Raw genomic sequence first — 26,543 nt, 5'->3', positions numbered from 1 at the left:
GAAACCGACCTCACCGTCATGGCTGCCAAGACCACCCGCTCTCTTTCCGCGGGAGGCGCGTCTCTCTGCGCATGCTCCGCAGGTTCCCTTGCTCAGAAGTCTGGCGAGGAAGGGGACTAACCGGTACAGAGTTGCTGCGGCGAAAAAAGAGCGATGGTAGCGTCTCTGTATTCGATCGTTGCTGTGTGCAAGAACATGGGCATTGGAAAAGACGGGAAGCTTCCTTGGCCTCCGCTCAGGTACAGTCCTGCTTCTTTTCTTTTATCCCGCGCTTTACCTCGAAGAAAAAAACCACAATTCCCAGCATGCATTGCTTGCCTTGCATTGGAAGTTGCATTGAATGATCTCTCTGAATGGGAGTGTGTAGCTTGGGGGTTGTAGTTAATACGATCATACGGGGTTTTTTTTGTTTTTTATCTAGAGGTAGCAGATTTTTTAGTAGATAGCGCAAGTTTTTCTTTAGTGAACTCTAACAGTAGTTTATTGTTGAATTCATTTTCCCTCTGCCAGTCCCTAACCAATACTACGCTAAGCTAGGTATATGGGACATAATGGCCCTTTTTATCTAAGCGGTTTTCAAGGAACAGCATTATTTTGCCGCCAACCGAATAATTAGAAAGCGCTTTGAAATCCTCTTTCTTTTCAAAGTTCGATACTCCAATACTGGGCAAAAGCTTGAAGTAAGGGGTAAAATGTCTCCCCGCCCACCCTCAGACAGAAATCGCCCAGGGTTAAATAATATTTCAGCAGATCAGTGACCTTTAGGACAACAAACTTACAGGATGCAGCAAGTGGAATAAAGGGCACTGGGAGCACGCGCGCACACGCGCGCGCGTGTGTGTTCTATGTTGTCCCTCGGGATATATTGTTTGAAGGAGTAGAACTGAACATTGTAAAAAAGAGAATTGCAATGTAGAGATAGTTGTAAAAATTAAAATCGGTCTGTGTGAATTAACTGTATAAGAATTCCTTAGTGGTTTGATACCTTGACATAAGAGCAGAACCGAAGAACATTAAAGGACTTTAGATTTCAACATTCCATTGGACTGGGGTGTATGTGTGTGAGGGTGTTTGTTGATTAACTTTAATCAATTAACTTACTTTAATTAAGTTTCCAGATCTTGGGAGTAATAATAGAGAGTACTCGTGAAGATTACATCATCACAAAATGTGTTTTTGTTTTTCTACAGGAATGAGTATAAGCATTTTCAGAAAATGACAATGACAACTAAAGAAGAAGGTAATAGTGGCTAATTTTTCCTGGATTGGGTGATGGCTGTCATTGCAGATGGACCTTTTATGACTTGTGGACTTCAACTGGCTCAGGAATTCTGGAAATTCACAAGTCATAAAAGGGCCATAGTTCTCCACTCCTGATTTAGAAAGAAACTGCATCAAAACATTCTCAAATCTGCTTTGAGGATCCAAGCACATTATTGATTATATCAAGTCCAAAGGCTGCTGAATGGGAATAATGTTTTATATGTTGTGGAAATACATTCTTAGTTCAGCTGAAATCAGTGGCAAAGCCTTAATAAACTAAGAAAACAATGTCATATTTATTTTGCATAGTAATATAATTTACAGTCTTAACATTTTGTATTTTCATCTTAGTCGTTCCTTACTATAACCTTCAAAATATGTTAGCATAATTCCAAATGTTTAGTTGAATGATTTATTTAAAATGATTTAAAATGACTTAGAGAATAAGGGAACACCTACTGTAGCTCTCATATAGGTCTTTCAACTAGGGACTGCACAACTAAGTGCAATGTGTGTCCATTTCTATCCCTATTAGTGTAAGGATCAATTCATCAGTCCATGTGATAATAGGATATTAGAGACTTGCCCCAATTTATATTCTGGAGAGAAGGAACAGAAGAGAAAGATTTCTGGGACTGGGATGCATCAGAAAAGAAAGAAGGTTGGGAGAGACTGGAGGAAGGACATGTCTCTTCCACCATTTTACAACAAAATAATTTTCAAATCAGGGAAGGATTTTGTGGCAGCAATAAAAAACAATAGAAACAATAGGAAACAATCCCCACAACAAAGAACACCATAGTGTCATAACAAAATCAATAAAAAATGTAAAATCCAACAATTGGCCAGGAATAGCCATAAAATGACTATTTCATACAGAACTTTACATTTTCTTGATATATTTGCAATCCAAATCTCCTAATGTTTTGTGCTGTCTATCAGGAAACACAGAAGAAATGAAAAACTAAGATCCTTTTTTTTAAAAAAAAAAATGGAAATCATCCTTCATCAAAGGCCATTCAAATTTTATTTTCTTCTCTAGCTGAGCTAGCAGTGAGCCACTGATATTAAGAGCTTTACAAGTTTTGAGAAGTGTAACAATATTGCTTGAAATAGGTTGACTAAAAATAGCACTCTATATCCACTAGGCGTCACTACATAATCATATTAAATATATTTGCATTTTACAGGAAAGCAAAATGTGGTCATAATGGGTAGGAAGACTTGGTTCTCCATCCCTGAGAAAAATCGTCCTTTAAAAAACAGAATTAATGTAGTACTTAGTAAAGAACTAAAGTAAGTACTAATGTTGATTTTTTTTCCAAAAACCATTTAAGAAAATTAACTACAATGAATAAACTGGTTGTTGAGAGTGATGTTAACATGATAGCACCACCAACTTTGTAATAATTACATTTGATTAACTATAATTTACTTGTTCAGAAATACATATAGCCATTCTGTCAAAGAGCTGTTTAGCAGCAATAATTTCTTTTCATTTTAATGTGAGATGTTCATGGATATTTCATTTTCACATATCTTTGATTTTATGAGCAGATTGCAAAGAACTTTGCTTTTTTAGTTAGCATCCCCAGTAAATGTATGTTAATTTTAGTGCATTAATAATGCATATAGATTTTATTAAGGTTAGTTTTTAGCCCCCAAAATAATACATGTATTATGTCTTTGATTTTTAAAAACAGTTTATATAATCTGGGGAAACCCCACACTAATATATCAGCAGGTTCTTTAATGATTTCTGTATGACTAAGTTACTTGCTATTCCAAATCAAAGTGCCCACCCTCTTTGCTATAACTTCTAAATCTGTTGCCAAAGTGCAATAATTCAAGTAGAAATTGAAAGCAGATACGTGATTGAGATAAATGCATGTATTTCATGCTAAAGACACAACATATTAGACCTAAAAAATATTCAGTCTAATTTTAAATAATGTATATTTCCAAGCATTTTGAAGGATTATACTGGCTTGTTTAATTTTACTCTGTTGTTTTAAAGTTTTAATGTTTTAACTCTATTACATTAAAATTGAATACTGCTTGATTTTCACACTTGAGCAGTATTTTAACTAACTTAAATTTGAACAAAAACTTAATCATCTAGGGCAGTGGTTCTCAACCTTGGGTCGGGACCCCATTTGGGGTCGAATGACCATTTCACGGGGGTCGCCAAACAATGGAGTCTGCCATTTTTTTTCCCCTTTTCCTTAGCTGTGCTACTCCCTTTTACTCTATTGGCTTTTGGAAGCCAATAGAATAGACTCTCTTGAATAGAGTCTAATTCTATTGGCTTTCAAAAGCCAATAGGAATTGTCCAGGCTGTCTCTGTCCTGCTGAGCCCGCCAAAAGTCCCATTCTGCAAACGGTGCTGCACCAGTTGAATAGTCCTCGACTTACGACTGGTTGAGTAGTCCTCGACTTACGACCGGTTGGGGGTCGCAGCATTAAAAAGGTTGAGAACCACTGATCTAGGGAATGGGTAGGGTAGAGCATGAATCCCCAACCTCTAGACTGTTTACAGCCGGACCACAGAAACGGCAGGTGAGTTCGCACACATTCCCAACTTGCTTGAGCAGCGGGCAAGCATGTGCACATGTGCTCCATTTGTGTGAATGATGGGCATGCGTGCACCCCACTTGCACAAATGGAGCTGAGTGTGCTCTTGCTGGCTGCTTGCACAGAACCAGCCCCTCTCTTCCCCCCCCCCCACCAGTCCATAAAGCTGGAAAGGTTGGGGAACTCTGGAATAGAATATTCCAGAAAGTGGGTATGCTCTCTGTTGGTTTCATTAGGAGAACAAATTTTACATGAATCAGATGCACTTACAGATATATGAAGCCCATCTGAGAAGCAAAAAAGAAGAAAATTTCCATAAAGCAAACTTTAGTAAGAGTTGTTTTTTTTATGCTTGGCTACTATGTGTTTTTTTTTAATTGGATGCATTTTCTCTTTTATTGAAAGCTGTCTAGAAAATGTATGTGAAATGAATGGTTATATAAATAAGAATAAATAAATATATAAATTTACCAAAGAAGACCAAAACCCTTCTATGTAATGTTGGAAATAAAAATAAGAGATAGCCAATTCTTCTTTCTCAAGAACAGACTGTGCATTCAATAATCAATTATTTCTAAAAGCTGCTTTTTATATTACTCATGTCAAGATAATTTGTAAAGTATCCACAGTTCCACTGTTTTTTTAAAAAATAGGCAACACTTCCATATGTTGTTCTTAATTCATATTTGGCTGATTTGAATATCTTTTATTTAAGAACATAAGAAATGTCCTACTAGATCATCCTCTTGGCCCATGTAGTCTAGCAATCTGTTCACACAGTGCCCACAAACTGTACAAGAAAGCCTCTATTGTCCCAAGAAATAGCCTTCAGAAGCAATCTTACTGCCATCATAGATATTGATTCTCATGACTTCTATGAATTGGTCCAACTCTTTTTCCAGGCCAACCTGACTGGTAGCCAGCTCCACATGTAATTCTAAATGTAGTGAAGAAGGCAGTAGATAGTCTATTAGCCATCAGATCCTGCTGGATATTTGATGAGGCTCCATTGCCTCATGAAGGAGCCTTGGTTATATGCTATCTGAGTCAGTATAACAACATGAAGCAGCTGCCTTTGTTTATGAGAGCCCCACTATTTTATCTGAATTAATGCTTGTTGTGCATTGAAAGAGATCAAAACAACTGCCAAAACATCAAAAAGAGAGCTGCAACTCCTGCCTCTGTCCTCTCTCTTGTTAGGTAGCACAATAACAAAGCCTTATCCTGATGTTTTTTCTCTTTTGCAATAGCGGCAAGCTTGGGTGTAGGATGAGGGTGAAGGTTCGTTCTCCATTCACCTATTTAATAATGTAATAATCAGAGAATAACTTTTTGGGATTCATTAGTTATCTTATAAGAGTTCTCAGGTTTCATAGAATGTATGGAATGTTTTTCATTATCTTCCTTTTCAACTTAATAAAAGTTAAATCAGTTTGGATGAAATTCATAATGATGATGCAAAAAAATCAAATCATCAATATTGAATTGTAAAAGACATAAATGCAGTCAAGTAAATTAATACAGTGCAAGCATCTGAAAGGAGAGGTTTCCTCCATGGAACATAATAAAGTTTGAGTTTTGCCCTTAATCTTTTTCTGATAGGTTTATCTATTGGTAGCCAGAAAGATACTTCACAGTAAGTCCAACTACTTACTCTGCTATACATCTATCCCCCCAATGTTCTTGGATTTTCATTGGTAATATGTTTATGCTTTAAGGGATGTTCCTGAAGGGGCCCATTACTTGGCTAAAAGTCTGGAAGAAGCCCTAGATCATCTTGAAACACCAGAGATGAAAAGAAAGGTAGACAAGGTTTGGATAGTTGGAGGAAGTTCGGTATATAAGGTATGGTTTAAATACAGAACATCTTTAAATAATCTAATAATCAGAGATTAACTTTTTGGGATTCATTGGTTGTCCTATAGCAGTTTTCAGGTTTCATAGAATGTATGGAATATTTTTTCTTATTATTTTCCTTTTCAACTTAATAAAGTTAAATCAGTTTGGATAAAATTCATAATGATGATGCAAAAAAATCAAATCATCATTATTGAATTATTAAGGACATAAATGCCAGTTAAATAAATTAATATAATTTAAAGCTGCAACTTATCCAATGTTACAATTTGATTAAAATATTCCTGCAATAAATGGTTCCATTTTGTAAACATTCTAATTCTATTTACTGATTCTGTTATTTACCTAAATTATATGAAGTACATGAAAGTCATCAAATATAATGATGTCAGGAGCCTACTCTTTTCATTTTTGCTTTTTCATTTTGGGTCATTGTAATCTAGTTATTACAAATTCTTTATTAGTTTCAAATATTATATCCTTAATATAACAAAATCATAATTGGTAACAAACTATTGTTATATGATGACTTCTATTAAATCTGAATATTGTGTTCATAACTAATTTAGTGTCTTCAGAATATTGTTTATAGTTTATTGATAACGTGTTTTCCCAAAAATGAGACCTGGTCTTATTTTTATTTTTTTTGTCTCCAAAAGAGGCATTTGGCATTATTTTCAGGGGATGTCTTATTTTTTCCATTGTCTTGCCTCACAGCAGTGGCACCAACAGCCCTTTCCAGCAGGAACCCATGTGACCATCGTCGTCCCACTTCTTCTGCAGCTGCTGCTTGCACACATTGCCCCCAGCCTCCGTTTCGCTGGCAGAGGTTTTCGGGAAAGGCCTCTGCAGCCAAGAACAGAGCCCCAGGTTGACGCACGCATTGCCCCCGGCCTCCATTTAGCCAGCAGAGGCCTTCCAGTGGTGGCGGCATTGACAGCCCCATCCAGAGAGAGCCCATGTGGCTGACGCCAGCCCACTTCTTCTGTGGCCATTCTCCGCTGCTCACGTGTGTCAACCTGGCTGGGGGGGGGCGATGTGTCAGTCAACCTGGGGCTCCATTCTTGGCTGTGGAGGCCCTTCCTGAAGGCCTCTGCTGGTGAAATGGAGGCTAAAGGCAACGAGCGCAAGCAGTAGTGAGCAGCCACAGAAGAAGTGGGCTAGTAGTGGTCACGCAGGCTCCTGCTAGACAAGGCTGTCAGTGCTACCACTGCGAGGCAAGAAAGGTGGCAGGCTTGGCTGTGGGGCCCTGAAGTAAGCAGGTGTGGGACAGTTCCACCCCCTCCTTCACCTGCTTTGCCTAACCTCGCAGAGGCACCGCGAATAACCAGACGGAATGGGCGGGGGAGCAGCTGTGCAAGCTCTTAAATACGGTTTATTTTAGGACTTATATTAGGCTCACACATAAAAATAAAGCTAGGGTTTATTTTCGGGATAGGTCTTATTTTTGGGAAAACATGGTATGTTTCCTTAATATTTTTAGGTTTTCTTTCAAATTGATTACATATATCTTGTAAATATATTTTTCCTTACATAATTAAAAGTTTCACTGAGATCAATAAAATGTTTCCAAATATTCATGTCTAAACTAAAGCCTTTTGGAACATCTTACCCTCTAAGGCAGGGGTGTCAAACTCAATTTCATTGAGGGCCACATCAGCATTGCGGTTGCCCTCAGGGGGGCGGGTGGGTGTGGCCAGGGTGGGTGCAGCCTATTGGGTGGGCATGGATGGAGTGGGTGTGGCCTACTGGGTGGGCGTGGCCATCTCTACATCGTTCGCATCAAGGATGTCTGTGGGGGCCCGGGCAGGAGTGGGATAGATCTGAGGGTCTCTGGCAGAAGGGGGTGGCACCAGGGCAAGTGCCAAGGCATGGTCCACTGGAGGAGCCTCGCTGTTCCTCTCAGGCCATGCGGGGGGGCTTATGGAACTATACGTTTCAGCATAGATGGCCACCACAAAATTGTACATTGGCTCCCAGCTGGCCAAGGCAGAGGGGGCCCTCACTGTTTCCAGGATTGCTTTGTGGGCCACATGAAACCACTTCGCGGGCCGCATCCGGCCCCAGGCCTTGTGTTTGACATGTCTGCTCTAAAAGTAAGATCTGTGCCCATCCTCCTATCCTTCCTTAAGAGCCTGAAGATCTGGTTCTGGTTGGCCTGGAGAACAGATGAGGGAATACGATGCTGGAGGTAGTTGCTGAATTGATGGCAGATTCCTCTCCCTGTTCCCTACTCTCCACCCATCCATCTTTTTGTTACCATGTTGATGTATTCTCATGTTCTGTTTCACTGTTTATTTTATTGTACTATTATTTTACTTAGGTTTATACGCTTCATTTCTTCCTTTTTAAGCTGCCTTAAAGTAGCAAAATAGGCAGCACATAAATTTAACGTAATAATAAATGTCTATGAAGATTCTCAGTCATCCATGTCATGGTTGTCCCAAAAGTATTTTTTCAAAAGACAATTGGACTTTGTTTTTTCCTTGAAGACATTTCACTTCTCATCTAAGAAGCTGCTTCAGTTGAGGAAGCTTCTTGGATGAGAAGCAAAATGTCTTCAAGGAAAAAACAAAGTCCAGTTGTCTTGTGAAAAAACACTTTTGGGATAAGTAATAATAAATAACTAAACCCCAAAGAAATTTTTAAAATTATATTAAAAAATAAAGCTATTTTCTAAGACAGATAGGCAACCTTGGCTCTTTTATGATTCATGGACTTCAACTCCCAGAATTCCTGAGCCAGCCATGCTGAGGGAAAAGGGAGAAGTTTCCAAGCTGAGCCATGCTGGCTCAGAAATTCTAGGAGTTGAAGTCCACAAGTCATAAAAGAGCCAAGGTTGCCTACCCCTGTTCTAAGATATAGGTAGTCCTCAACTTACGACCACAAATGGAACTGGAATTTTGATCACTAAGCAATGCAATCATTAAGCAAATCATTATGTGATGAAACCCAATTTTAAATTTACACCTCCAGTGCCAATGCTATCATGCCCTATAAATACTTATTATCTATTGGTAATGGATATGAATACATTTGTTTGCTGTAATCCAATTTTCAATAGAGATTTGGTTTTGAAATTTTTTTGTTTAATAAAACTGCAAAAAATGTTTAGGAAAACCTTTCCCAAGTTAGCCTGTAACAGAAATTTTCAGTCAAATTACATTTGTTTAATTATAATCTCACCAATTTCTAAAACTCTAGCTGTAAAATGTTATTTGGGTTGAAAATGCATATGTAAATACAGTTTCAATGTTGATTATCATTTTGATTTTTCATTTAGTATGATTTGAATATATACACACACAGACACACACACACACACACACACAATCATTATATATATATATTGTATTTATTACTGTACCACCTATTTCAGTGAGTGTGAAAATATCCATATATTTTTTATGTAGCCTTTACAAATTTTATATGCAGAAAGACAAAAAGCACTGTTTTAAATGACCTGGTTCAAAACTGCTGAACAGGTTTTTCTGAGCAGAAACCCATGAACAGCTGTCAGTGGCAAATAATTAGTCAAGTTTATTTTATAATCCAAGAGAGAATATCACCTGACTCATTTTGATTAATGCATTTGCAAAGTGTTACTCATTTGTAAGGAGAACAAGAGATGTGATGTTTAGTTTATCAGTTAGTGAATAATGGAAAATGAAGGGCTTTTGTTACCCTTGCTAATAAAATACTTTACTCCACATCTAAAAAGCAATGTTTTTTTAAGCCTTCAAAAAATATCTTTTTCTGTTTAGTATGGCTTTAGACCTTTTCCTACATAAGGAGTCCATATTTTCATGTAATTAATGTAATAAATCTCAAGCATGTGACAGATTTGTGACAAAATAGTTTATTCCCTGCTTTATTGCAGACAGCATTCTTACTAAGCTTTACTATACATTGAATAGAACCCTAATGCAGGAATCTGTAGGAATTACGGGAGACGAATTTGAGCAAAAAAAGCAAAAACCTAAATATATAGTTATAGTAACGAATATATTTTAACAAATATGATAGTAATTATTGATTTGAGTCAATACCAAGATGTAACATTGTCTTTTTGCATTTATGTACCAACAATATCTAGATGTAGCTTTTGTTATCACTTATCCATGTGAATTAGTACTGAGAATGATGTTTTTAATCCATAAGGCACTAAAAACTTACTAATAGTTTCTTAATAATTTATACAAAATTACTTGAAAATGTTAAGAAGAAAAACTTATTCTTTAACCTAAGCCCTTACTCTGTGGCTTAGGTTCTCACACGGAGTGAATCCTTGGTGTTAAACAGCAATAGCTATGTTACAAATTGCATTACAGGTAATACTTGTTAACCATTCAGAGTTGTGACACCATTGAACGAGTAGCACTTACAAGAGGTCCTTGACGCTCCAGGAATTCTGGGAATTGAAGTCCACGAGTCATAAAAGAGCCAAAGTTGCCTACCCCTGTTCTAAGATATAGGTAGTCCTCAACTTACAAGCACAAATGGAACTGGGATTTTGATCACTAAGCAAAGCAATCATTAAGCAAATCATTATGTGATGAAACCCAATTTTAAATTGAGCCGAGGTGGCGCAGCAGTTAGAGTGCAGTACTGCAGGCCACTTTAGCTGACTGTGTTCAGCAGGTCAGCGGTTCAAATCTCACCGGCTCAAGGTTGACTCAGCCTTCCATCCTTCCGGGGTAGGTAAAATGAGGACCCAGATTGTTGGGGGCAATGTAAATATATATATACATTGCTTACAGGTGTACACCGCTTAGAGAGTGCTTGCACTTAAAGCGGTATATAAGTGTCATAAATAAAAATAAATAAATAATAAATAAATAAATTGCAGTCATTCAGTCGCAATCCAGGGGTTTGGCAACTTGCTCACACTTTGCACAAGCAAAGCCAACAGGGAAGCCGGAAGGAAAAATTGCAAATTGTTCCCACCGCTTTTTCTCCCAAGGACCTCTGCTACAGAGTATGAGATCACAGAGTGCATATTCTTTGGTATATTTGCGCCACAACACCCTTTCCCCAGCCCTCATTAACTTGCGTGGCACTTCAGAACTCCTCCCAAGACCACGTACACTCTCCTCAACAACCCCCTACTATCTCACTTCTAATATTCACTGTCCTGCATGAGAGCTGTTCAGGATTTGCAACTTCCAGCTAGCTTCTCCATTGACCTTGCTTCTGGGAAGCCAGCAGGCAGTTGCAAGACCCATTCATGTGACATCATCATTTAATGACCCATAACTCAATTAACAACAGCAATAGTGATTGCCAGGATTGTTGTCACTAAACAATGCAATCATTTGATATGTTTATGATCAATTACTTAGTGATGAAAATGCCCATCCCAATTATTGTTGTTAAATGAGAACTCTCTGTATGCCAAAACTAAATCAGTCATATATTTACAAGATAGATAAATCATAATGATAGCTCTGCTTAAATAAAGGAATCCTTTTTCTAAAATATTTTTTATAAATTTAGAGCAATTACATTGGAGATTTGAATATATAAACAAATATCACCATTCTATAAAAAGTTTTGTATGATAATGCATCCAGGAGTAATTGTATCTTCCTGCTCCTGGACAAAAGAAGCAAAGATCCATAGGATTAAAATTTTACCCCAAATGCTGATGACCTCAGGTTCTTCATCCACGAGAGTCAAAAGTTGTATTTTGCCTTGACCTCAGTTTCAAGAGAAGAATGTTGAAGACTGGGATATTATAGTAAACCACAGCAATTCCACCTCAATTCTCTCCAATATCCATGCTGGCTAGAATTGTAGAATTTTGTGTTATCAAGTTAGGAAAAGCTAATCAACAACCAGCAGGCAACTAGCTTTACAAGAATTCTGATAAGCAAACCTGCCATAGTAATTTGGGAGTTACTGCAATGCCTAGGCCCTAGGCCAACGCTGAGCCATTTTTTTTCTGAAGAGATCCATATTTCCCCCCTCCCTCTGGGCATAGGAGGACTCTACACAATAAGTACGAGTATTACCAAAGATGAATAATGACACCATTTTGTCTATAATACATTTTTTTTCTTTCTGACAAGCATAAAGTTATACAAAAGGAACAGAATACGCTGAGTGATGTCATGAAATAGTCTCAAATTCTCTATCTCTGCTCTTAAACAGTGCAGCAATATCAGGACTTTGGATCTCTCTACTAGTACAAGCATAATGCTTTAATGTAAAGAATCAAACATTAAAAATAATATACAGCTTAATATTTTGGTATAATCAGAACTGATAATCATATTGTACATATTTGAATATGTTGATTTGTTATTTGGAATAGCTATGAAGGTTAAGGTATGACTCATTGATAGAATCGTGTTGTTGAATGTTCTGTATTTGCTGTTTTTAGAAATGTTTAAGATTTTGAAGTATTGTTCTGAAAAAAGGAGATTTAAATCTGGAAAAATGTAGCAAGTTTTATAGCATGTTATCAGATTGTGAATTAATTTGGGGGGTAAATTAGAGCATATTGTAATCTGTTTCTTTTATACTATACATAAGAATTATAATGAATATGAGTAGATATAATCTATTGTATGTGAATCAAGTATGTAGGAGCCATTGCTGTTCTCATATTTTATCCCTCCTTATAATAAGCTGAATGATTATAGTGTGAAATAATTTGGTTCTCCAATAATGGAAATATTAATTCAAGCTATGTTAATGGTGGCCCAGTAACAAATTATATGTTAGTTGATAGCAAATGCTATTTGTTGTAATGAATACTTTGGCTATAATGAACGTTATATAATAATCATTGGAAAGTTTTGAAGTATAGAAATTCATCTGATTATCCCAAAAAAAGGTTGATAAAAATATTACAAAGATATTAAAGTGTTGTAACATATAAATCTCATTTTATCAAAATAGAGGTTAGCAATTTGGTTGTTTCCCCAATCACAAGAACATAATTGTTGGACTAGATGACCTCCAAGGTCCCTTCCAACTTTCCTTACTTTTCATGTAAGGAATTTTCTTGAATGTATCTTTGAGAGACACCTAAGTAATCTCAAATCAACTAATTCAGTGTATTCTGCTGTCCTAACTATGGGATTCTTATCCAGGATTCTTTATCCAACTATTGTAATATCCTGCTTATAGCTCAAGACCAGCAGTGTCTTAAAAAAGAACCCCTAGTGCAATTTATTTTTATCTTGAGTCCTGGAGGACCAAGTAGTTAACAACCAAAGTTAGTAGTATAAACCTTTGTGAACCCAAACAACAAAAATGCTTTAGTACAAATTTAAAAAAGAAAACATTTCCAATATAATTTTAAGTAAACAAGAAAACTTGATCAATCAATTAACTTTAAGGGAACTGAATTTATTGACCATGAAAATAAGCCAATATAATCTGTCATTTCCTTCTTCCACCAACAATCATGCATGTTGTTTCAGGCAGAAATGATAGGGCTACAATCCTCTCCATAATAGTGCTGACCCTGATTGTCCCAGCACAGGTTTTGATCCAGCATGGGGGGGGGGTGCAAAGTGCAAAGGGAATGGCCGTTTATATTTCAAGAACTATGTACATGACCATTCAATTTGTCGTCCGTACCAATTGTGAGCTGTAGCACATATAGCTGAGGTAAATAACCAAGATGTGAGTCTTGTTCAGCTGTGTTATGTAAACTAAGTTGTATTCTTGCTACTGTTTTTATTTCTAATGGCATTTATCAGTTAGATAGCCCTAGTATATATTATTGAATTAAGCAAATTTTCTGGATTTGCATTTATTGTAAACCAGCCAAGCACAATATATTAAAGTGTCATTGTATTGCTTAGTTTTAGAAGAATGTAATAAGAATATTAGTGAATAGTATGATCCTAAGCAAATCTTATTTGACACTTTTTCCTAGGTAGTAAATGATAGAACAGTAGCCAGTGAAAATGTTTTTTTTCTTTTTTACCTGAAGACATAATTTGAGCAGTCATGTTCCCTGTAAGTGCTTATGCTTAAAATATTGGATTAGGTTTGCATGAACAGGCATTTGTCAAAGCTGAAGTTAATAATGCATTAAGTGAATTTTCTTCAAATTAAGTGTTCAGTGAAAGAAAAACAGGAAAGCAAGTTTAACAGATAAGATTGTATCTATTAATTTTCATGCTATTTTACAAGCAATTTCCCCTTTGCATCTAGAAACTAAAGAAAATCATTGATCAAAAGACACATTGTTTCAAAGTTGTTTACTTCTATCACAATAAAGGAGAATATTTATAGCTCAGGGTTGAAATGAGGGTTCTTTGGTACTCTCTGGGTTTGGTTGTTTTCTAGGACTGAAGTTGTTACTAGTTTGGTTATAAAACATTTGCAAGAAAACAACCAAGATCAGAGAGCACCAAGGAACCCTTCTATATACAGTGGAGCAAAAAAGTATTTAGTCAGCCACCAATTGTGCAAGTTCTCCCACTTAAAAAGATGACAGAGGCCTGTAATTGTCATCATAGGTAGACCTCAACTATGAGAGACAAAATGAGGAAACAAATCCAGACAATCACACTGTCTGATTTGGAAAGAATTTATTTGCAAATTATGGTGGAAAATAAGTATGTGGTCACCTATAAACAAGCAATTTTTCTGGCTCTCACAGACCTGTAACAACTTCTTTAAGAGGCTCCTCTGTCCTCCACTCATTACCTGTATTAATGGCACCTGTTTGAACTTGTTATCAGTATAAAAGACACATGTCCACAACCTCAAACAGTCACACTCCAAACTCCACTATGGTGAAGACCAAAGAGCTGTCGAAGGACACCAGAAACAAAATTGTAAACCTACGCCAGGCTGGGAAGACTGAATCTGCAATAGACAAGCAGCTTGGTGTGAAGAAATCAACTGTGGGAGCAATAATTAGAAAATGGAAGACATACAAGATCACTGATAATCTTCCTCGATCTGGGGCTCCACGCAAGATCTCACCCCGTGGGGTCAACATGATCACAAGAATGGTGAGCAAAAATCCCAGAACCACACAGGGGGACCTAGTGAATGATCTGCAGAGAACTGGGATCAACATAACAAAGGCAACCATCAGTAACACACTACGCCGCCAGGGACTCAGATCCTGCAGTGCCAGATGTGTCCCCCTGCTTAAGCCAGTACATGTCCGGGCTTGTCTGAAGTTTGCTAGAGAGCATTTGGATGATCCAGAAGAGGATTGGGAGAATGTCCTATGGTCAGATGAAACCAAAGTAGAACTGTTTGGTAGAAATACAACTCGTCGTGTTTGGAGGAGAGAGAATGCTGAGTTCATCCAAAGAACACCATACCTACTGTGAAGCATGGGGGTGGCAACATCATGCTTTGGGGCTGTTTCTCTGCAAAGGGACCAGGACGACTGATCCGTGTACAGGAAAGAATGAATGGGGCCATGTATCGTGAGATTTTGAGTGCAAACCTCCTTCCATCAGCAAGGGCATTGAAGATGAAACGTGGCTAGGTCTTTCAGCATGACAATGATCCCAAACACACCTCCCGGGCAATGAAGGAGTGGCTTCATAAGAAGCATTTCAAGGTCTTGGAGTGGCCTAGCCAGTCTCCAGATTTCAACCCCATAGAAAACCTTTGGAGGGAGTTGAAAGTCCGTGTTGCCCAGCGACAGCCCCAAAACGTCACTGCTCTAGAGGAGATCTGCATGGAGGAATGGGCCAACATACCAGCAACAGTGTGTGCCAACCTTGTGAAGACTTACAGAAAATGTTTGACCTCTGTCATTCCCAACAAAGGATATATAACAAAGTATTGAGATGAACTTTTGATATTGACCAAATACTTATTTTCCACCATAATTTGAAAATACATTCTTTCCAAATCAGACAATGTGATTTGTTTTCTCATTTTGTCTCTCATAGTTGAGGTCTACCTATGATGACAATTACAGGCCTCTCTCATCTTTTTAAGTGGGAGAACTTGCACAATTGGTGGCTGACTAAATACTTTTTTGCCCCACTGTATCACATTAATATTTTTAACATGATGCTACAAAATAAATTCTTGATAGGATGTCAGTCTGCAAGGATATATTACCAAGTCACGAAAATATTTTCTACTTTATATTCATATACATCCTGCCTATGTTTGCACTACATGCTAACTCATGGTTTCTTTAATTGTTTTCTTAATTAACCAATTTGCCTAAATGTTCATGCTAAGCTACAAACTAGCCAACTACATTTTATATTCTGAAGACCTAGCCATATAATGCAAAATATAGAGAAAATGCTTGTATTAGTGAGCTGGTAATAAACAAAAGATCTTTTTTCTGTCTTATTGTGATTTCTAGATACAACTGCACATAACTATTGCTGGGGTGGGCAATTCTCCTATTCCAGCAAGTTTATTCTTGTGTTCTTAGGAACACTTCTTTTCATAATTTTTATTCTTTGGATATTTAACTCCAAAATTTATTTTTTATTTAAAACAGACATGTCAAACTCGTGACATATCACAGCTTTTTCCCCATTGCAGCAATGGGGTGGACGCAGTTTCATCATGACACGTCCGGCCCATGGGCTGGCAGTTTGATACCCCTGGTTTAAAATAAACATTAAAACTGTTCAAGATATTGTTAATGTTTAGGGAACAAATATTTTTCATATTGCTAAATAACCAAAACTCATTCACTATGTCTTGCTCTTTTTAAAGGCAGCAATGGAGAAGCCAATCCATCAACAACTGTTTGTGACAAGAATTATGCATGACTTTGAAAGTGATACATTTTTTCCAGAAATTGATCTTAAAAAATACAGACTTCTACCTAAGTAAGTATTATATAAAAAATATATTATATCAATTCTATGCATTTATACTAGCAATATAAAACATTTCATTGATTTATCTCTACTGAAGTAAAATTTGAAGAAATATATTTGGTTTAGCAATACAGTATGTATACAAATAATATTTCATGTTACTTTCAATTTAAAAATATCCACTAAATTATTATTTCTCTCTCAAGTTATGTAGGTATCTCTGTTGATATCCAGGAAGAGAATGGAATCCAATATAAATTTGAAGTTTATGAAAATATCATCTAGACCTTACTTGATACGAGCAAAATTACCCTAGATCTAAATCTATTTGCAGAATTAATCAAGACTTTTGCCTGCACTGTATTCTCTTCAAGAAGGAAAAAAAGTCCCTTTGTGCTACATCCTTCCCCCATTCTATGACTCTACTGTGCAAAAAAAAAAAAAAAAGTCATTTCCCCTATAGGAGCTCTACTGAGAATAAATGCTTCTGCTGTAAGCAAAAAAAGGTTTATTTGCAAATCTAGCTCAGTTTAGCTATTGAAAATCAGGAAGAGAAGCATCCATATCACATATTTCAGGCCAGAAAGTGAAAATCATGATTCTGAAGGTTGTAAGATTTATTTCCCAGTTAATTTTAATAATTAACAAAATAAAAGAATTTTCTCTTCTATTGTTCAATTCCAGCTCTCTCGTGTTCAGAAGTATTTGTACTATTAAATACATTCCATGTTTATTTTCCATTAATAAAAGAGTGGATTCTAAAATCCTGCTTTTTGAATATGCCTGCTTTTCTGGTTTATATACATTTTTATCATGTTAAAATGTTTGATCTGTTTATGTTAAGAATAATTTGGAAATTTTCCAAATATGGTAGCGCTGTTATTTGTATCAATGGTGACAGATGTCAGGAATTGTAGATGAGAAGTTCAGGAAAGTTATAAATGCCATACTCCAGATTTTTATATATATAAAAATTTGGTTGAATAAATTGTACTATGCTAAGTACCATATGAAAATGATAACTATGCCTGTTTGAAATGCATTAGGAAGTAGAGTTTCTCAGAACTGAAATGATAAAAATGTAAATAATCACCTGTTGGATTATATAGAGTAATTTTTGTATTAGAGAATGGAAAGGGGTACTAAGTAAAATATAAACCTGACTATTTGTTATTTAAAATTTAAGTATTTGGGGATGGAATTGTATGAGTAATTGACTTTCTTTTAAATGAGATCAAATTAGTGCAACTGATAATTTTGGGACAGAATTTAATTTTCTCCAGAAAAAAAAAGTATATGAAATTGTATTCAGCATTCTTGTGATAATATATTATAAATTACCTTTTACCTCAGAATGGTTTTGTTAAACACTATGTTTATGCACTTCTTTTCCACATCATTTTCCATTTAAGAAACTTGTCAAAAACTTAAACATAGAATTCTAGTTTATTTACGACAATCCAAAGATACGGTGTAAAAAATAATAGATTTATTAAACAGAATCTGTCATTATTCTAAATGTTTAATTATGAATTACATCCTTGTAGGAGATGATCAGGGTGGAATCAAATTTTCAGTTTGGAGCCTCTATGCTCCCCAAAGAGATTTAAATCCAGCCCTCCTTAAAATCTGTTGAGACTTATCTGGCGCAATTTGCCTCGACCATTAATAGATCAGATTCTTGTGTATAGGTAGCATGGAATAAACTTGTAGTACTTTTGAACCCTATCCCAGCTCATGATGTCTTGCACCTGCCAGTCCTTGACTTACAACCAATCGCTTAGTAACCAGTTATGACCTACCTGTAATATGAGATTTTATAAAAAGATCCAAAGTTCAGATGATAGCCCTCATTCACATAGCCACAGTTGTGTACTTGGTACTTTTATTGCCATTTGCAGCATCCCACAAGTCACCTGATTATGTTTTATAATGGTTTGGCTGAAAACCTGCACTTCCAGATTTTAGCAAACCTGCACCATAACAAGAAATAGGTTTCTTTAACAACTACAGCATTTGCACTTACAACTATTCTGTTCAATTAATGACTTACAACCATAATGGGCAGCCTCCATTATAGTTATAACTTGAGGATTACTTGCATGGTATTACATGCTAATTTCATTAATCTATTCTAAGACATGGAATATTATTGTGGACAAATGTGCCTACATTTGGCTAAGCGTGGAAGCAGCATTTTACCTTCTATAAAAATCCTTGCCAAGTGAGAAGTTGTAAGAACAATTTATTCAGTTTTACCTTTCATATTTCCAACATATTGGAGCATCTTAATAATGGCATCTCCAGCTCCTTTAATCAATAGCGTAATCAATAACATTTATAGCATAATCATTAACATGTATCACTCGTGTCTCCAGATTGTATAAGTATATTAGCTTTTGAGACGTGGTTGCATTTTGAAATTGTATCCCAGATACTTTATTGGGCTTTGCTGAGAGACTATCATTACTGCAGCAAAATTAATTGCCCAAATACTGGAATCCTGGAATATACATTTCCTGAAATTATATAATTAGATTTTTTTCCCTTTCTCAAATTCTATCACTGTGACAGGAAAGGATTTCATTTGGCACAGGAATAAGTAATATAATATTTGTACATGGTTATATTCCCATAGTATTTTCTATTCAATAAGTTCCCTACCCTAACTAAGATTTTTAATTGTTTAGATGCTAATAGATAGCATCTATCATACTACAAACAGAGCAACAAGAATGCCTGAGCTTCATATTGCCCAATTCATTCTTACAAAAAAAAATAAAAAATAGAGAGCATTACTGTAACTTATTGCTGGATATGTACTTCAAAAAAGAACAAAGCTAAACTGGAATAGTATGGAGCATCCTGGTGCGCTAAAATGATTATTGGCCATAATCTTGCTATTTTCCTTCAAATTATATTTTGTAATTGGAACACCAACCATTTTAACTATTTTCTTCATTCACTTTATCACAGAGATACAACTAACAAGACATCACATTAAATTATTGTATGTTAGCAAGATTACCCACATTGACAAAAGAAGTAGGCTGACCAGGACAGCTGTAGTCACTAATACATCATGACTGCATAAATTAAAATATGTAGTAATTATACTCGCCAAGTTTTTGTGGAAGACTGATGCATTTTAGGTGAATCACCAATCTACTTTTGGAACTCTAATGGAGGCCAGCTGGTTTCAGCTCCCTTGCTGGTGCTACTATTAAACAATATTTAATATTTAAGCTGTTTAGAACACTTTGTTCCCAAGAAAGCATGAATGAGGGGGATTAAATTATATCTGTATTATACTTTTCTTTCTGACTAGTAATTAAATTGTCATTCATTGTGCTATATTATTCATTGCACTTAGCCACATAGTACCTGGGAGAAAATTTCCCCCCTGTTCTACCAAAGATTGTTTCAAAGCTACTTATTTTTAACTTATACAATGACTACTGCGGAAACAAGGTCCTGCTTCTAAAGATGATGAGTATTCTACTGTCTCGCAGTATTGTAAGACTTATGGAACAATATTTTAAATGAATTGTTAACCTAGCACTTTGAAAGGATTAATTTGATTCATAATGAGAAGTATAAATTCAAAGAATAAGATGTAGAAGTGTGGGCAGCAAAACAACATCTCTCGCAGTCTTTTATAAAGAATAGGACCTAAATGAGAATTCAGCCATGGGTCTCAAAGAGGTCCTTTCAGCCAAATTAATTTTAGGAAAAACAGAGATGGAATGAGACATAGTACTGAAACAGTTTGGATGTTTAGGTATAAGTATATATTGGATGATTTCTGGCAAGGGCAGGATGGTGGTTGTATTTCCACCCTTGCCCTACCTGACCTCTACGCGGCTTTTGAGCCTGGTATCCTTCTGGATAGGCTTGAGATGATTCAGGGTGGGTGGCACAATGTTGTGCTGGTTCACCTACTTTCTCCAGAGTATAAATAAATATAAGGTCTAGTAGTTCCCATTTAAATACCATGGATTGTTAATAGACATAAACAAAATGAATGCAACTTTAGAGATAAAAGATAATATTTTCTTTAAAAGAGCTAAGCATTCCTAGCTTATTTCTAGTCAATGTCACAGTAAAAAAATTATTAAATAATTCCACTGAGTTTCTGTTAAGAGTAGGTTTTTTTAATTGATTTTTGTTGGTATATGATGACTAATGTCTGTTATAGAATGTTCTTGAAGATTCTTATGTATGGAAAAGAAGGTGGATAAAGCATACACAACATTAAAAATGTATGTTTCCATTATGTCTAATTTTACTAATTTAATTGTTTTGTTCCTTGAGAGTATTGCTAGGAAAGTTGATACTGAGTTACCATATAGGCTTTTGAAAAGCTATTTCAAACTGAATTCCTGCTCACAAACAAGATGAATTGAGGCATTTAAGGTGACAGATTATCTAGACAGGCTTGTTGTTATCCTAGTGAAGTTCTCCCATGATCAGATAACCAAAAGCTTTTATGACTTTCTCTGCCAAAAGTCTTATTCCTGGAGATCATTTCACTTCATTAATCTATTCCTTTACATTATATTTAAATATAATGTACATATAGATAAATAAAGGAATAGATTAATGAAGTGAAATGATCTCCAGGAATAAGACTTTTGGTAGAGAAAGTCATAAAAGCTTTTGGTTATCTGATTGTTAAAAGATGTTATCTGATGTTAAAATATTTCTCTATAAAAGGCTGCTCAAAGCTTCCTGTTACCTGAAAAACTATTTCTCCATTGTCCTCCCGTCTCATGTTCAGGGATCAGAAATATAATTAAACCATTTAAACCAGATAAAGCCCCAGGTTCAGATGTTTTTATGTGTGAAATAATAATAAAAAAATGTGCAATGTTTCATCCCAGGGCTAGCTTGTCAGTCCCAAACTCAGACAACACAGTGACATCCAATTGAATCCGGTTCTTTATTTTCTTGTATCTAATACACAGAATCTTGGCAGACTAAAGCTATTACCTTTTAACCTACTAAATTTACACTGGGAAATTCTAAGGAGTGGCTACCCTGAACTTTTTCCCCCTTCTCCCATCCAATTCAGGTCTCCACAGTCTCTTGTCTTGGCTCCTTCTTTGGAATGTGCTGTCTCCTCCCTGGGAAGCCATGATGCTATTGCTGACATTCCTCCTCACTCCTTCTTCAGCTGCATATTCCATCACATAGCTTCACTTTCTACAGCAATAGATAATTCAAACATGATCCCATAGGTTTGAGATTTTGAAACACACACACAGAAACACACACACACCAATATATAAGAAGGTAAAAGAGATGATCCAGGTAATTAGCACTGAAACAATTTGCTAAGTTAGATCAGCAAAATGTATGGTAAACAGCTGCAGAAGAAACTAATTGCTTGGTTTGAATCTGAACATATTTTGAGCGATGAACAGGCTGAGTTTAGAACAGGACAATCAACAGTTGATCATCCCTTGGTGCTGCAATGTCTAGTAGAAAAATATATCCATAATTCAGGACAATCCTTTTATGCAGCATTTATTGATTTTAGGTCAACTTTTGACACAGTATCTAGAATTAAACTGGCATAAATTCAAAGATACCACAACTGAAAAAGCATCTATTCCTGCTGCTCATTAAAATGCAAGAAAATATAAGACCGAAGGTCAGGTACACTAATCAAAGTAAGTGAGAACTTGAAATGATTTATTTTGAAATAATCCCAGTTCCTTTTTAAATGCTATAGCAACAGGGAGAAATACATTTTCAGTTTCATTAGTTTATTATTTCAGTTCACCATTTCATATATTTTTAGAAGAAATAAATTATTGTTCCTTGTATAACGTTCTGAACAGGTTTTTCATTTCATTATTTTCATATTTAATTTATAGCTGTAAATATAGCCTTAGAATTAAATGTTGAGCATATACTTTTATGTGGATTTTAAATTCAAGTTTCCAATGCAGATGGCAATCTTTAAAATATTGAGAAATTTTCAACTAAAGATTAAAAACAATCATATAAGTCTGGTGTTTAGAAACATGGATAGCTTTTATTAAATAGATCTGTCCAATGTTGTAATATCAAGTATATTACTGATTGCAACATTTTAGTGCAAGTACCACAATATACATTATTGATTATACTGTACACCATCCAAAGTTCCTCTCTGAGGGAGATTAGTGGTTAAGAAACAGGAAATACAAATAAATAAATACATCAGGAGCTGGTAAAAACATATTTTTCTAAACTTTTTGGGACCCACAAAACATGTAAAATTCCATTGAATTTTGACAGCAAAATGCTGTGGCTTTGCATCTATTTCTTAGAAAACCAACCAAAAGTTATGCATACTACAATAGACAAAAAGTGTAAAACTACTTAAAATTTCTATCTTACCCCCCCAAAACCCTATTAAAACACCAGCCCTGAAGTGATGCCACTATATCACAGCACCGTTCAATGAGACTCTCAAAAAAGGGTACAACACAAAATTATTCACTATTGGCTGATCATACATTTGATTAAGACAGAGTGCTAATTAAACAAATTCTGGTCCAACTATTTCCTTTTATTTTTAAAAGTTTAAATCAGCATACCAATACCTACACAATGCTTCAGATTTAGTTATAAAAAGGCAATGGGCAGCCCTCAAGGATATGGACAGAGGTCTGCAACTCTAGAAAGTAACCATTTACTATACAGAGTTTCAGGAAGATATAGATAGTCCTCAACTTACTACCATAATTGAGTCTGGCAATTATGGTCGTAAATCATGACAGTTGTACAGAGGGCCAGCACATGACTGACCCAATTTTACAATCTTTTTTGCAGTTGTTGTTAAGTGAACACAACAGTTGTAAAGTGAGCCCATTGTTTGCTATGGGCCATCTTTGCCAGAAACCAGAAATAAAGACCAGTTTTCTACAAAAACAGTATAAATGTTTGGTGATCACATGATGACACACTGCAAACAGTGGGCTGGTTGTCGAGTGTCCAGAAAGCAGTCATGACCGCAGGGGGGGGGCTGTTGGAACTCTCCTACTACAGTATTTAATTAGCAATGCAAAGATATTGGGGGTATATTGAGTAAATACGTAGGAAAACTGTTTCAGCTATAGTGGTGATCTGTCCCTACTATTACAAGAACTTTGATAAAATTCATTCAGAAGTGTACACCACCCACATGCCTTACATAAGCCAGGCTGTAACAGGTCATAGAAGAGCAGTAACATTTCAAAAAAGAGTAGGTGTGTTGCACATTCATTTCCCAGGCTATTCAATACAGAAACAATATTAACACTGTGGGTGGTACAGGAAGAAGCAAGGATGGAAAAAAAGAGAGAGATGGGATGGCATAACTGTCCTTGGATGTTTTCATAGTATGGACTTTTCTGAGTTACTGTTTATATGTATGCCTTATTCAGCTAGCTAGTTTAGAGTCATGGTAACATGGTAAGATTTGCTTGCGAACAATATTGTTTATAACAATGATTCCGCTGTTAGAATTGTATTAACCATTAGTTTCACATGCTACAGTTTTAAAAGGAAAGGCTTCCTCAGATCTGTCTTGATTTGACTATCCTTAATACTTTTTATGGCAACAAAATGGTTTGTGGCTGTTTTTCCAACTGTTTAGTTTAGCCTACTTCATACTATCTTACTTCAGACACATTTTGCAAAGCCTAGCTCCTTGGAGAAAGCTCTAATGCTGGGAAAGTTAGAAGGAAGGAGAAGAGGATGGCCAGCATTAAAGTGAATGGACTCAGTTGCAGTGGTGATGGGTCTAAGAGAACGTTTACATATGATCACTAAAAATCAATACTGACTTGATGGCCCATAATCATTCAGTCATACAGTCCTATCTCCCCAAGATTATCTGGTGCCCATCCAGAGGAAATATGTCTTCTTCAGTCTTGATAATAAAGAACATAGGTCAGTGGGGGCGAACCTATGGCACGGGTGCCAGAGGTGGCACTTGGAGCCCTCTCTGTTGGCACGTGCACCACCGCTGCCAGCAGCAGGTCCATCAGGCCACCACCGCCACCCGGAACAGGAGCCCCGCCCAGCACAAAGGAGGCGAAGCGGCCAACTAGCAAGCTTGAATAGAGGTGGTAGAGCAGAAGTCACCAACCATTGTCAATTGGTTGACTGGAAGAAAAGGGAGAGGGAAGCATTTTACATGCGTGCATGTGCATGGGGATGCGAGCACACACGCGCTGCAAATGGGGTGGGCTTATTGCCTGCGTGATACCCACGAGCCCTGCCTCACTCTTGCATGGTGCAGCACCCTGTGGCACGGCGGTAGCCATTTTTGCATCTTGCAGCACAGTGGCCCATTTTTGCACCCCCAGTTTTTGTGTGCCAGAAGCAGCACTCAGAGGCGCCTCCCTGCCCCCCCCTGAGGGCACCACAATGCTGATGCAGCCCTGGCACTTTGCGATAAATAAGTGGGTTTTGGATTGCAGTTTGGGCACTTGGTCTCTAAAAGGTCGCCATCACTGACATAGGTAATGCTCTTTATGTAGCAACAATGCGTGCTTACATTCAATCCCTTTTCCAAGGTATCAGAAGTCTGAATTTCAGCTCACCCACTTTTCCATCATTGCTGAGAATTCTGGCAGGTTAAATATAAAGAAGGCACCAAAATTGGAGAAAAATGAAATACAGATTAGATTAGTCTATACAAATAAGGAAATACACTACACAATCTAAGTTATGCTGTGATTATTCAGTCCTCTGTATTTCTCTTGGAAGGAAATGGTTGGGGGGGAGTGTTTTCTAATGAAATACATATAGGATCAAATGTATTTTTTCCCATGTTAATAAATGAATTATACTGAAAGTTGATATGAAGTATAAAACATATTACTCCATAGTTTTAGGTGAAATACAGAACTTTGGCAGTGTTTTCCCCCAAACTAGTCTTAGCTTGGTGCTAAAGCCAATTGATCACCAAACCCAAGATGTGGAAAAAGACTTTTATTTTGGTACCAAGAAATAAAAGTGGCCTCAGCTTTGAAAACTACTAAGACGGCGATTACAGTTTTACAGCAGTTTTTATATTCAAAGGTGATTCAAATACATTCCTTTGCCCCTCCCCCCAATAATACATGCATAATATTGATTGGTTACTTGGATTGCAGCCTCCCAAAGCTTCCTCGCTTGCTATGCAAAATAGCTAAATGTCACGCCACCTATTGCCCTCCTCAGGTCACGGGTATCTTGCAAAGCTTCTAGTTTTCTGTGCCAGCTATATGGTTTTAGGTTTTCTTGTATCTTTGTATCTTGGGCAAGACCTTGCCTGCATTCATGCAAACAGCACTCCCCACTTCCCCCTAATTCCAGAATGTTTGTTTCTACTTACCAAGTTTCTCCTGTGTTTTTGTCTCCTCCTACCTTCACTGGGACAAGATAGAAGTCTCCTTAAACGTTCAGAGTTTGGACAAACTCCAGTCTGCTGGGCTGGCTAATTTAAAAGTCACCAGAAACAAAGGTTCTGAGAGTGCTCTTGACCTTCTCTTTTGGCCACACCAATTTCCCTGAATGTCATGCCTGAAGGTTGTGAGTTACAACGGAACTCATTCACAGGGAGTCTCAATGAGAAACAACCTTGAAGAAAAAACCTTCAAGTCCCTGTTCGGACACCAGAAATGTAAGGTCCCAATCCCTTACTTGAACTTGAGATATCATGTCAATCTAATCAGATAACCCAAGCGGAGACTTCTTGATCAAGCAGCACTTTATTTGACCAAATGAAGCAGCTGGGTGGCCAACAATCTGGAACGCTGGCAGAGTTACGTCCAGAAGTGCCACATCTTAGAAAGTTGGTATCCTTGCTTTATAAACTTGGTTAGCTAATGAAAATCATACAACAGAGCCATTACATCATAAAGAAGACATCAATCATTCCTGTACACTCCCTTATTCCCTCCTTCAGTATATCGCATCTATGTACATGTTTCCCACACTTGCATGAAATTTCTCTGGTGCAAAAGCCGATTACAAAAAGCAAGAAAGCAACAGTTAGGTTAAACCAGTGTTTCTCAACCTTGACAATTTTAAGGCATG

General features: G+C 36.7%; 1 protein-coding gene across 1 annotated transcript; it reads left to right on the top strand.

Annotated features, from left to right (window-relative positions):
• Window positions 1-101: 101 nt before the first annotated feature.
• On the top strand, window positions 102-17,833 carry DHFR (dihydrofolate reductase). The gene is made up of 6 exons (XM_039320796.1): window positions 102-239; window positions 1,191-1,240; window positions 2,454-2,559; window positions 5,556-5,682; window positions 16,375-16,490; window positions 16,688-17,833. The coding sequence occupies exons 1-6, from the start codon at window positions 154-156 to the stop codon at window positions 16,764-16,766; spliced, it is 564 nt and encodes a 187-aa protein (XP_039176730.1). The 5' UTR covers window positions 102-153; the 3' UTR covers window positions 16,767-17,833.
• Window positions 17,834-26,543: the final 8,710 nt, after the last annotated feature.

This window comes from Crotalus tigris, unplaced genomic scaffold (assembly GCF_016545835.1).
Source record: "Crotalus tigris isolate CLP2741 ecotype Arizona unplaced genomic scaffold, ASM1654583v1 scf7180000023687.2574627, whole genome shotgun sequence".
Classification (NCBI taxonomy): domain Eukaryota; kingdom Metazoa; phylum Chordata; class Lepidosauria; order Squamata; family Viperidae; genus Crotalus; species Crotalus tigris.
Note: the sequence above shows the minus strand (reverse complement) of the source record. Positions and strands in the feature narration are given on the sequence as shown.

What these genes read in the sequence shown, in the direction of transcription:
- DHFR (XM_039320796.1), top strand. Translation starts at nt 154, where the DNA reads ATGGTAGCGTCTCTGTATTCGATCGTTGCTGTGTGCAAGAACATGGGC. An exon ending in GTACTTAGTAAAGAACTAAA is followed by an intron (nt 2,560 to 5,555) that starts GTAAGTACTAAT and finishes TTATGCTTTAAG; the next exon opens with GGATGTTCCTGAAGGGGCCC. An exon ending in AAATACAGACTTCTACCTAA is followed by an intron (nt 16,491 to 16,687) that starts GTAAGTATTATA and finishes TTCTCTCTCAAG; the next exon opens with TTATGTAGGTATCTCTGTTG.